Source organism: Bos taurus, chromosome 5 (assembly GCF_002263795.3).
Source record: "Bos taurus isolate L1 Dominette 01449 registration number 42190680 breed Hereford chromosome 5, ARS-UCD2.0, whole genome shotgun sequence".
NCBI classification, from domain to species: domain Eukaryota; kingdom Metazoa; phylum Chordata; class Mammalia; order Artiodactyla; family Bovidae; genus Bos; species Bos taurus.
In genome coordinates, this window is record NC_037332.1 from 111,476,610 (window position 1) to 111,490,227 (window position 13,618).

A 13,618-nucleotide genomic window follows, 5' to 3' on the forward strand; every position below is an offset into this window, starting at 1 on the left:
TGGTTAATTCAGTCATTCTTACAGTGGAATTTATTGGATACTTATTAAATGCCAGGTGCACAGTTTTAAGTAATCTGGGCATGCAGAGATTGAAAAACAATGTCTGGTATCAAAGCATTGATAATCTAATAGGTGAGGCATCAGTGTAAGAAAATAAATCCTATGCAGTGTTACAGATCCGCTAATAAGTTTCTCACAAGATCCCTTGCAGACACTGGGAAAGGAGTCATCAGTTCTGCCTAGAGATGGGACAGCAATTACTTTATAAAAGCTGAATGTTGAATGAGGAGCAGGGAAGAGAAAGGCAGAGGGAGTGATATGAACAAAAGCATGGAAACGGGAAACAATCTGGTGTATTTGGGAAGCTGTAAGTAGTTCACTGTTGGAGGAGGAAATGGCAACCCGCTCCAGTATTCTTGCCTGGGAAATCCCACGGACAGAGGAGTCTGGTGGGCTACAGCCATGGGGTCGCAGAGAGTCGGACACGGCTGAGCACGGCGCACTAGTAGTTCACTGTGGCTAGATAGGAGGGACCAAAGAGGCCTCGGCCGATGACACTGGAGAGGCAGGCGAGGTCTGGATCTTGGAGGGCTTTGAGATATGAGCATGTTGGTCAACTTTTAGAGAAGACCCAGCACAGAGCCTGCAGGACATTCCTCATGTTTGCTCACTAACATCTGCTGAGGCCTGCAATGCACCAGGTAAAGACTATCAGTCACCTACTTTATTCCCCTGTCTTTTCCTCAGAAGGGCAGGAAAACTGACTTAGACCCTGAGGCACAGGTATGAGCCATGTCTTCAATAAGAATGGCATCGAGGCTTTCTCAAAAACTCGTTGAAAAACATTAAAAAGAGTAAAAAGTCATCCGCCCAACACAATGAAGGCTAATTAAATAAAGGACATCAACCTGACATTTAATGAGAAACCTCTCAATTGCCCTTCTCCCTTTGAATTGCCTATATAAACTTAGCAAAAAGAATTTAAACATAGAACTTCACTGGTTTGATGGTGCTTGTGCTGTTTGAAATTCAGCTGCCTTGTAGCTTATCCATAGCAAATAACTGTTGCCCTCACTAGGTATCTACAAGGCCTGTAGGAAGAATGTCTCTTTTCCCTAAAGCCTAATCATTGCCTCAGCTATGCCTGCTTAGGAAAAGCTGTGCCTGCATAATTCAAGGTCAGGCAGCAGCCTTCTGTACTCTGGAGCCACCCAAGCCTGCTAATGCCCTCTTCCCTTTGCTGAGGCCAGCACAGCTGGCATTTGCTTGCTAGGCCAGAGTGGCCATTGTATGCTGGGGCCACTTGCACAGCTGACATTAGGTGAGCTTTCAGGACCCCACCATCACTGCCACTGCCAACTGTGCCTTGTTGCTTCACTGAGGCCAGCAAAGCCCCCGAGCCTTGCTCAATCTTCTGTGCCCAGTGCCTACAACCTTGTCTCTATAGAAACAGCCACACACCTGAAGACAGAGTTGCACTAAGGTTAAAATGCAGGGTGGCCTATGCTTTATAAACTTCAGTTTGGCCTCAATAGTTAAAAGCTAGTATATAACTGTAAAAACTCATGTGGCCTAATGTAAACCTCTATAAGATCAAAGTGCTATGCCCCCTCACAAAAGAACCAAGGCCCAAAGTCCTGGCCCTAACAAAAGCCTCAGAAATTTGACGTGTATCTTTCTCCTCAAATTTTCCTTGGTGTCTATTAATCAAGACACTGGTCTCATGCATCAGATTTAAGTCTTTGAGAGACCTAATAAATAGTATTTTTTCTCTTGACTGAGTTCTCTACCAATTGAGAAATTTATTTCTCAAAGAGGAGGGGATTTGGGAGACCAAAAAACCATCTTTACACTAATAAAGCTGTGTTGGAGAGCTTCCCTGGTGGCCCAGTGGTTAAGAATCCGCCTTTTAATGCAAGGGACACTGATTCAATCTCTGGAGCAGGAAGATCCCATATGCCACAGAGCAAGACTCTCTAAGCCTGAGAGTCACAACTGCTGAGCCCACTGGCCCCAAAGACTGAAGCCCAAGCACCCTAGAGCCTACATTTTGCAGCAAAAGGAGCCACTGCAATGAGAAGCCTGTGCACCTCAATGGCTGTGAAGACCCAGCACAGCCATAAATAAATAATTTTTTTAAAAAAAGCTGTATTGGAGAATGCAGCTTACATCTACGGGAGGAAACAGAGTCTTAACAGTGAAGCTCAGAATTCAACAGTCTTACCTGTCACAGGTAGCCATGAGGGACCTGTGTTAATGGGTCTGAGAGCTGAGCACAGTGAGTGCTCCTGAGGGACAGGCAGCTTCAAAAGGGAGGAGACAGGAGGGGCCGAGCTCACACAGCTTGTTTCTCCTTCTCAACTCTCCATTCATATAAGATCCTGTCCCTCCACTAGGGTGGAGTGTGTGGATGGAGAGGAGCCAAGCGGGAAACCTCAGGAGAGGGAAGCTCGTTCAAATGGAAATGGCACAGAGATAATGGAGATGCCTTTCCTGGTCTGCTGTGGCTATATGTATCATCTATGAAATACAATCTCTGTTCCAGTAAAGTAGAATGGGAACTTAAAAGACATTTGTGAAGCAGTTTGTATACCACATCTTTCTAGTTATGTTACCGAGTTTTTCCAGGGCTGTCAGTTTAGTCTTCATAGAAAGGGTAATTCTGCTTTGGCACAACTGTCACAAATAGGTGTGAGGTACAAAACCACCTAGAGAACGCCTGTTTCACTTTCTGCGTGTTTTGCAGAGAGAATGGATGGTGTTGGTTTGTGTGGAGTGAGTGAGTGGGGTGGGGGTGGTCAAGGGACTTCCAGTGTACCAATTTCACATTTTACGTTATATATATATATATAAACACTGGTTCCCAACAGACGTTATTAGACGAGCACAGTGGGTGTTTTTATGTCCTTTCCCACCCACCAGGTGAAGAAACAGATTCTCAGAAATACCTTTTGGTCTCAGACCTTGTGAATGGTTATTGAGAAGCCTGTGCCAGAACCAGATTGGCACATCTCCTATCTGCTGTATTCGTAAAGATTTCTCTCATGCCAGAAAGGTACACTGTCAAGCATCATTTTAGCTTTCCTATTTTGTAGCTTTGAGCCCTTTGAAGAATTTGAAAAAAATATTCATACCTGTATTACAATGGAGATTTGTTTGTGTCAGTTTGAGTACTTCAGTCACTCAGTCGTGTCCAACTCTTTGCAAACCCCATGGACTGCAGCACGCCAGGCTTCCCTGTCCATCACCAACTCCCAGACTTGCTCAAACTCATGTCCATTAAGTCGGTGATGCCATCCAACCATCTCATCCTCTGTTGTCCCCTTCTTCTCCTGCCTTCAGTCTTTCCCAGCATCAGGGTCTTTTCCAATAAGTCAGTTCTTCGCATCAAGTGGCCAAAGTATTGGAGCTTCAGCTTTAGCATCAGTCCTTCCAGTGAATATTCAGGGTTCATTTCCTTTAGAATTGACTGGTTTGATTTCTGGCAGTCCAAGGGACTGTCAAGAGTCTTCTCCAAAAGCATCAGTTCTTCAGCACTCAGCTGTCTTTATGGTTCCTATTCCTTAATAATTACATATTTAATGAATTAATTTGAAGGTTGCATAAACGTTTAGTAGTTTCTTTTGGGTTCATTTTAATTCATAAAATTTTAATATACTTTTATTTGACTCATTTTATTCTTAGAAGAAAAATTGCTACTTTAAATGCCCTATAGGCCTGTTATCATATAAAAATAAATAAACTGAAATTTATTGAGCAGGTTTTCTTAAAATAGAAAGGTAGGATCAACCATTAGAGTATACCTGAATTTCAGTTATAAAATACCATAAATATTGAACGTAAATTATAAACCTAAGAAACCCAGCCACTTGCAGTAGCCTAGCCTGATAGTTAGACTATATGCCCTGCTACAGCATAACAAGTGGCCCCCTACTTTTCTCAGGTGGGCCACTTTTCCAACAGGTCAGTGTTTGTACTGTATGAATTGCTAAAGATTTTTACTCTTAACCTCTGCCACAAGTCAAATAAAAAGAGGAAAGAAATCTAGAACTGTTTACTAATCCAGTGTCTTCAGCCTTTCCTAATTATGCTCTCATAAGGTGGGGAAAACTCTCTCCCTGCCTCTCTCCCTGGGATATTTGTGTATGTATGCTACACACACACACACACACACACACGTGCATGTGTACACACACATTACTCAAGGTCATCGCTTCATACTATTTTTAGTCTTGGTGACAGAATTTCAATGTAATCTGAGAAAGCAAATATGCACACTGATTCCTTATGTGTGTTTTTTTTTCTCTTCTTACCTCTTTTAGGCAGTATTTGTGTGTTTCTGCAGAGTTTTGCACAGAGTCTGTTCCCATGCAGACCAATGAGGGAGAAGTATCGGAAGAAAGCAGTTCCAAGGTCAGTGAATTACTAAAGGTGCAAACAGTCTGAGCAGAAATTAAACAACAGGGACAGTGAGTGAGGAGAGTGGGTGTTGTGTTTTAGGTGAATTTAGACATCTGATTGATTTAAATTAAACCTCACCTAAGATTGAAAGGATTTTTTTCCTTCTCAGTATCCACTTTTGTTACATTCCGTGACAAATTTAAAACAAATTTCACTGAGCTCATAGAAAAATTTATGATTCACTTGTAGACTACTAGCACTTTATCTTTTAAGGTTTTATTATGCAAGTTGTATGTACTTATTTTAAAAATTAAAGCAAATCAGAAGTGTATAAGGTAAAAAATAAAAAAGCCTATGCCTTATTCCTGCTACACAGAGGTATCACTGATCATTTTTAGACATTTTTGGTTATAAATTTATAAATGGCATTTGGTTTGGTTTTTCAGGCTAAAGCTTAAATGAATACTTCGTTGTCACCTGTGTAGAAGTGGTTACGTTTGTGTTGAGACCTGTCTATATCTAGCTCCATGTCCTGAGTCTCCTTGGCTTTTTCTCTTCTTGGTCATATAAAACCCTCAGTATCACCTTCACGTCCCTTTTTCTCCTGTCAAAATCACTTCTAATCCTTGCTGGGAGCTCCAAGCGTATCCCACACTGTGTTCTGAACAGTTCCCCGCACCTGTAGGGCTGTCTGCCCTGAACCGTCCTGAAGGAAGTCCTTTGCTGTTGCCACTGCTGCTTATACTCTCTTGGGAAGGTTTATTCTTTCTCCACATCCATGGGGTCAGACACCACTGAGCAACTGAACAACAACAACAAATTCTTTCCCCAGAGCAAAAGTGGAGAGGGGTCAGATGTCACCAGATGAAACTCCAAAACATCGTGCTAATTGGAAGAAGCCTGGCACAAAAGGTCACATATGATTCCATTTATATGTAATATGTAGAATAGATAATTACATAGAACACAGGCTGGTGGTTGCCAGAGATTGGTTGGGGGAAGCGGAATGAGGAATGACTACTTAATGGGTACGTGGGCTGGGCTACAGAGAAGCACAGTTTGTGCCCCGAGCCCCAGAGCTCCTTGTGAAAGATGCTCTTCAGCTTCTCTGAATCTCCCCTCATTACAGTCCATGTGTTAGGTAGAAGGACAGGTTCATCCTCTCCCCTTGTTTGTTTTTCCCCCCGTATCACCAGATCCCTTCCTTCTTTCTGCCAAAGTAGAATCCAATAGACTTTTATCAGACTCATCTAGATCCCGGCATCCCTGGTAATTCAGATGGAAAAGAATCTGCCTGTAATGCAGGAGACATTGGGAAGATCCCCTGGAGAAGGGAATGGCAACCCGCTCCAGTATTCTTGCCTGGAGAAGCCCATGGACAGAGGAGCATGGCAGGCTACAGTCCATGGGGTTGCAAAGAGTCAGACACGACTGAGCACTTTGATCTAGTTCCTAACATGTTCACTTTCATCTAGATCCCTAAACCTGGTTTAAGGAGAGTCAGAATAAGTGAGAGATGCACACACTCTAAGAATGTCCCCCAAATACTCACACACCGAGACATGTACACCGAGGCCAGCCACCAAAAATATACAGACCCCAGGATTGCTACAGTACACACAGACCCTTCCCCAAGACCCTAATTAATTAGTTTATAATAAACCACAATGTTAAGGAAGACTAGATTCTTGGATCCTCTGACTAGTACATTCTCTTCCTGGAAAGCTAGGTTGAAATTGGAAGATTGCTTGGCAAGTATGTAACTAGATCGACATAGAATGCTTAGTTGTACCAGAAGCTCAGTTTCCACCTCCTTTCTGGGGAAGGAAGGAGGACTGCATTTCTTGATTTTTCCATTATTGAATATTTCATCAGTTCAGAATCAATTAGGCTAAAGAGTAAAAGAATATTTTTTGGGGGGGGACTTCCTTAGTGGCCCAGTGGCTAAGACTCCACACTCCCAGTGCAGGGGGCTGGGGTCCAATCCCTGGTCAGGGAACTAGATCCCACGTGCTACAATTCAGAGTTTGCATGCCACAGCCAAAGATCCTGTGTGTCACAACTAAGACTTGGCACAGCCAAATAAATAACAGGTTTTAAAAAAAAAGAATATTCTTTTTATACTTGCAATAAGTAGATGCTTCTGCTATTAAAATTAAATTATAACTTTGTTTTCACTAGTCTTCATTTACGTTACATTTTATGACTTTTTTCTTATGCTTCTCTTTGTTTAAAATCTTGAAATGATTTGATGTTAATGCAGGAATTTATCCTAGTACTATGGTAACATAATTTGTGGTTTTCTGTTAATAGAAATAAGTTAGGAAAGGTAAATGGTGTTGAGAAAAAGTGGGGACTTTTCTGCAAAACAATGACTTTGAATTAAATCATTAAAAAAAAAAAATTCTTGAGCATATGTTATTAGTGGATACACTACAACAAAGAAAAAAGACATGGTTCTTACTCTCAAGGTGGTTACATTTTAGTGGGAGAAACAAACATAAATAAAGATAGTGATTCTGAATTATGATCAATACTATGAAGAAAATAAAATAATACAATACAGGGTGACCGGAAGGACAAGCTTAGGCTAGTCAAGCAAGCCCTCTGTGAACATGTGGCATTTCAGCTGAACAGTAAAGACTGTTGAGACTCTAAAAGAGTAAAGAACAGTAAAGACTCTTTACACAGTTGGAGGGAGCCAACTGTGTAAAGAGCTAGAAGAACAGTACACCAGACAGAAGAAACAACTTCAGAAGCCCTTGGCCTCTTCCAAGAACTGACAGAAGTCCTGTGCCACTGAGTGGTGATAGGAAGTTACAGAGAGAGACTGAGACCTTGCAAGAACTTGACAGTCCTGGCATAGAATGTGGTTTCTGTCAAGTGGGAAGAATTTCTGTCAACTGGGAAGCCATTAAAGGCAGTTAAAGTAGAGAGTCATGTGATATGATTCCGTTTTAAAAAAATTTATTATTTATTTGGCTGTACCAGGTCTTAGTTAGAATATGTGGGATCTATAATTTCAGCATGTAAACTCTTGGTTGCAGCATGAGGGCTCTAGTTCCCTGACCTGGGATCGAACCTGGGCCCTCTGCATTGAGCGTGCAGTCTTGGCCACTGGACCACCAGGAAAGTCCCCATGATTTCATTTTTTAAAAATCACTCTGGCTTCTATGTGAGGAATGGATTGGACTGCAGCAGGAGTGGGAGCAAGAAGACCAGTGAGAAAGAAGACAGTCCTAGTCAGTCACGTGGGTGAGAGAGAAAGTGGATTTGCATACTGCACTGAAGTGGAGGAAGACAGACTGGAAATATACTGGAGGTAAAGCCGACGTGGGCACCCCATTCCAGCACTCTTTCCTGGAAAATCCCATGGACGGAGGAGCCTGGTGGGCTGCAGTCCATGGGGTCGCTAAGAGTTGGAAACGACTGAGCGACTTCACTTTCACTTTTCACTTTCATGCATTGGAGAAGGAAATGGCAGCCCACTCCAGTGTTCTTGCCTGGAGAATCCCAGGGATGGGGGAGCCTGGTGAGTCTATGGCAGTCGCACAGAGTCGGACACGACTGAATCGACTTAGCAGCAGCAGCAGCAACAAAGCCGACGTGACGTGAGGATGAACTGGAATACTTTTGCTTCCTAGAAACCAAGAGGTACATTTCAAGAAAAAAGGTAGAATCAATACTGTCAGATGCTGCTGAGAAGCCAAGGAGGTTGGTAATTTAGAAAATGTAGCTGGATTTATTTTTTGAAGAATTAATTAAAGAAAAGGTACACAAAATTTTCTGGAGAGGTGGAGGTATTCTGTGTCCGAGAGGAGTATGGATCACACGGGTGTATATCCATTTGTTAAAAGTATACTTCTAGAATTTGCAATTAAAAAGTACAACTTTTCAGGTACACTTTACCTGTGAAAACTGTAAAATAATAGTAATTGAATAGGGATGGAGAACAGATGGAAGTATGGATGAAACAAGAATGACAGAATGTTCACAGCTATTGAAGCTTGGTGATGAATACATAAGGATTCATTTGTATTCACTTTGTATATGCTTGACATTTTCCATAATAATGCTTTTAAAAGAAATTTATTAGTGGTCTTCAAGACGAAGAGGATGAGAAACCAATTTTATGGGTTCAAAGGAAATGAAATGATAAAAACATAAAGAGTGGTGGCTGTAGTCTACTATCCAGTTGTGAAATCTACAAGTAAATGAAGAGAGCAGAGCGCCGAGTAGTGTGTGTGCTGTGTGCTCAGCCACGGCCAACTCTTTATGACCCCATGGACTGCAATCCACCAGTCTCCGTGGCCTGTGGGATTCTCCAAACAAGAATACTGGAGTGGATTGCCATTTCCTGCTCCAGGGGAGCTTTCCGACTCAGGGATCAAACCTGAGTCTGCTGCATCTCCTGCATTTGCAGGCAGATTATTTACCATTGAACCACCTAGTTCCCTGACCAGAAGGAGGTATTGGTTCAAGTGAAAGGAGTTTTTTAAGATTAAAAAAAATTGTGTTTATTTATTTGGCTGTGTCGGTCTTAGTGGCAGCATGCAGGATCCTCGTTGCAGCATGCAGGATCTTTCACTGTGGCACACAGATTCTCTAGTTGTGGCACATGGACTCCAGAGCCCCTGGGCATAGTTGCTCCACAGCCTGTGGGATCTTAGTTGCCTGACCAGGGATAGAACCACGTCTCCTTCATTGTAGGATGAATTCTTAACCACTGTACCACGAGGAAAGTCCTGTGAAAGATTTTTTTAAATGGAGGAGGCCCAGGCATGTTTGAGTAAAGAGTGAAGAAATGAGTGGAGGAAGGCTGAGTGTGTTTATGGAAGCGGTTCACCAGGTTTGTGAGTTTGAAGGAGCTTGGGGATCAGTGAGGCTGGCCCCTGCTGCTGTGGTGGTACCGGGGCTCAGGCCAGAACCCTGCTCTTCTGACTCTTGTCTGGTGGTGACTGATATTTGGAGGAGGAAAGAAAGAAAGTGGGGTCCAGCTTAATGTTCCCTCTGAAATAGAAATCATTGTTAAATTGAAGAGTTTAGCTTGCATGATTGAAATGACGAGTTTAGATTTCCTTTTAAGGAGGACAGTTTTGGAATGGCATTGGTAGAGAAGGTGCTAAGAATAGCTAATAAGTGAATGAAAGGGTCAGTGCAGTTTTTAAAAATACCCATGTACATATTGTACTGACAGAAATCAGGTATGCCTTATGGTTGGACAGGATTGACAAAGGACATCTTCTTGGAGACTGTTGATGTTCTTTTTGAAGAAATATTCCCTGAAATCATCGTGCAGTATCTTCCAGAGGCTTTTTTTTCTTTTTTTTTGGAGAGATGTTTAAATTCAGAGATGGGATTATATATTCTTGAGAGTTAGGATGTGTACACTTCAGTCTGTTGAGTTTAGAAGACTCTGTCTCTGCTAGAAAGATAAAAAGCAGAGGATGGCTTCTAGAAGTTGGCTGTTGGGACTTCACTGGTGGTCCAGTGGCTGTGCTCTCAGTGCACGGGCATCAGCTTCGATCCCTGGTCAGGGAACTAGATCCTACATTCCACAACTGAGTTTCCATGCTGCAACTTAAAGATCTTCCATGCCACAGCTAAAGATGGTGCATGCCACAATGAAGATCAAAGACCCTACGTGCCACAACTAGACCCGGCACAGCCAAATAAACAAGTAAATACTAAAATTCATTGATGTCTACACTGTCTACACTTAGTTCAGTTCAGTTCAGTCGCTCAGTCGTGTCCGACTCTTTGCGACCCCATGAACTGCAGCATGCCAGGCCTCCCTGTCCATCACCAACTTCCAGAGTTCACTCAGACTCCGTCCATTGAGTCAGTGATGCCATCCAGCCATCTCATCCTCTGTTGTCGCCCTCTCCTCCTGCCCTCAATCTGTCCCAGCATCAGAGTCTTTTCCAATGAATCAACTCTTCGCATGAGGTGGCCAAAGTACTGGAGTTTCAGCTTCAGCATCAGTCCTTCCAAAGAACACCCAGGACCAGTCTCCTTTAGAATGGACTGGTTGGATCTCCTTGCAGTCCAAGGGACTCTCAAGAGTCTTCTCCAACACCACAGTTCAAAAGCATCAATTCTTCAGTGCTTCGCTTTCTTCACAGTCCAACTCTCACATCCATACATGACCACTGGAAAAACCATAGCCTTGACTAGATGGACCTTTGATGGCAAAGTAATGTCTCTGCTTTTGAATATGTTATCCAGATTGGTCATGACTTTCCTTCCAAGGAGTAAGCGTCTTTTAATTTCATGGCTGCAGTCACCATCTGCAGTGATTTTGGAGCCCAAAAACATAAAGTCTAACACTGTTTCCACTGTTTCCCCATCTATTTCCCTTGAAGTGATGGGACCAGATGCCATGATCTTAGTTTTCTGAATGTTGAGCTTTAAGCCAACTTTTTCACTCTCCTCTTTCACTTTCATCAAGAGGCTTTTTAGGTTCTCTTCACTTTCTGCCATAAGGGTGGTGTCATCTGCATATCTGAGGTTATTGATATTTCTCCCGGCAATCTTGATTCCAGCTTGTGTTTCTTCCAGCCCAGCGTTTCTCATGATGTACTTTGCATATAAGTTAAATAAGCAGGGTGACAATATACAGGCTTGACGTACTCCTTTTCCTATTTGGAACTAGTCTGTTGTTCCATGTCCAGATCTAACTGTTGCTTCCTGACCTGCATATAGGTTTCTCAAGAGACAGGTCAGGTGGTCTGGTATTCCCATCTCTCCAGAATTTTCCACAGTTTATTGTGATCCACATAGTCAAAGGCTTTGGCATAGTCCATAAAACAGAAATAGATGTTTTTCTGGAACTCTCTTGCTTTTTCGATGATCCAGCGGATGTTGGCAATTTGATCTCTGGTTCCTCTGCCTTTTCTAAAACCAGCTTGAACATCTGGAAGTTCACGGTTCACATATTGCTGAAGCCTGGCTTGGAGAATTTTGAGCATTACTTTACTAGCGTATGAGATGAGTGCAATTGTGCAGTAGTTTAAGCATTCTTTGGCATTGCCTTTCTTTGAGATTGGAATGAAAACTGACCTTTTCCAGTCCCGTGGCCACTGCTGAGTTTTCCAAATTTGCTGGCATATTGAGTGCAGCACTTTCACAGCATCATCTTGCAGGATTTGAAATTGCTCAACTGGAATTCCATCACCTCCACTAGCTTTATTCATAGTGATGCTTTCTAAGGCCCACTTGACTTCACATTTCAGGATGTCTGGTTCTAGGTGAGTGATCACACCATCGTGATTATCTGGGTCATGAAGATCTTTTTTGTACGGTTCTTCTGTGTATTCTTACCACCTCTTCTTAATATCTTCTGCTTCTGTTAGGTCCATACCATTTCTGTCCTTTATCGAGCCCATCTTTGCATGAAATGTTCCCTTGGTATCTCTAATTTTCTTGAAGAGATCTCTAGTCTTTCCCATTCTGTTGTTTTCCTCTATTTCTTTGCACTGATCGGTGAGGAAGGCTTTCTTATCTTTTCTTGCTATTCTTTGGAATTCTGCATTCAGATGCTTATATCTTTCCTTTTCTCCTTTGCTTTTCATTTCTCTTCTTTTCACAGCTATTTGTAAGGCCTCCCCAGACAGCCATTTTGCTTTTTTGCATTTCTTTTTCATGGGGATGGTCTTGATCCCTGTCTCCTGTACAGTGTCACAAACCTCCGTCCATAGTTCATCAGGCACTTTATCAGATCTAGTCTCTTAAATCTATTTCTCACTTCCACTATATAATCATAAGGGATTTGATTTAGGTCATACCTGAATGGTCTAGTGGTTTTCCCTACTTTCTTCAATTTAAGTCTGAATTTGGCAATAAGGAGTTCATGATCTGAGCCACAGTCAGCTCCCGGTCTTGTTTTTGCTGACTGTATAGAGCTTCTCCATGTTTGACTGCAAAGAATATAATCAGTGTGATTTTGGTATTGACCATCTGGTGATGTCCATGTGTGGAGTCTTCTCTTGTGTTGTTGGAAGAGGGTGTTTGCTATGACCAGTGTGTTCTATTGGCAAAACTCTATTAGCCTTTGCCCTGTTTCATTCTGTATTCCAAGGCCAAATTTGCCTGTTACTCCAGGTGTTTCTTGACTTTCTTCTTTTGCATTCCAGTCCCGTATAATGAAAAGGACATCTTTTTTGGGTGTTAGTTCTACACTTAAGGATTGTATATTTTTCTGTTAGTAAATGATGTTCAATAAGGACAAAAAACAATTTGGGAATTTCTGTCCTTTGGTTGGCTAAACTCATTTTGAATATTGATTCTGTTATGCAGAATATTAGCTGTCCTTCTCAGCTTCTTATTTCAGCAAATATATATATTTCCTTTTTAAACCACTTATGGTACCTGGAATGGAGTGGGTGGTTAGAAAGGTGTAACATTTATAAAGTGGATGGAATTTAGCAATTGATGTGAGAGAAAAGGAAAAGGAGAAACCAAAAGTAATGTCAAGGTTTCAAGCAAAATGACTGGGAGGAAGGGGATGCCCTTGCCAAATAGGAAACATAATAAAGAAAACAGTTTTGGGAGGGAATGAGATTAATTCTGTATCAAACATACAGAGTTTGAGAGGCCGGCAAACTGTCAGCCAGGTGAAAATGCAGGACTGGAGACAGGATATGTGGGGACTGGAAATACAGGATTGGGAATCACTCAAATTTAATAGTTGAGGGACTTTACTGGTGGTACAGTGGATAGGAATCCACCTGCCAACGCAAGGGACACAGGTTTGATCCATAGTTGAGGAAGATTCTACATATTGTGGTGCAGCTGAGTCCATGTGCCACAGCTGCTGAGCCCGAGTGCTGCAACTACTGAAGCCGGTGTGCTTGAGAGCCTGAGAGCCACAACTGCTGAGCCTGTGTCCTGCAGCTGCTGAAACCCATGTGCCCAGAGCCCGTGCTCCACAAGAGAAGCCATCTCAGTAAGCCCACACGCTGCAACTAGAGAGTAGTCCCCGCTCTGCACAAGCAGAGAAAGCCCATGCGCAGCAACAAAGACCCAGTGCAACCAAAAATAAAATTGATTAATTTTTAAAAATTTACTAGTTGCAACTGTGAGATTAGATGAAACTGCTGTGAAGAATGTGAAGAGAGAGGTCCAAGGACAGAAGCTGGAGAAATAAACGTTTAGAGAGTAGAAGAAGGAAAAGCAGAGATTAGCAGATTAGAGAGTCAGCAAGTTTATGATGAAT

At 42.3% G+C, this 13,618-nt stretch overlaps 1 protein-coding gene across 6 annotated transcripts in view; it reads left to right on the top strand.

Moving 5' to 3' along the window:
* The window catches only part of TNRC6B (trinucleotide repeat containing adaptor 6B), a 252,531-nt gene that overhangs the window by 70,231 nt on the left and 168,682 nt on the right, over positions 1-13,618 (top strand). For 5 of the 6 annotated variants that reach the window (XM_010805751.3, XM_059886487.1, XM_005207402.5 and 2 more), the window contains exon 3: positions 4,323-4,413. The exons of the other annotated variant lie outside the window; for it this stretch is intronic. In XM_010805751.3, coding sequence (XP_010804053.2) covers positions 4,369-4,413 — 45 coding nt within the window. In that variant the 5' untranslated portion in view covers positions 4,323-4,368. The remainder of the gene's footprint in view (positions 1-4,322; positions 4,414-13,618) is intronic. 6 annotated transcript variants of the gene reach the window in all.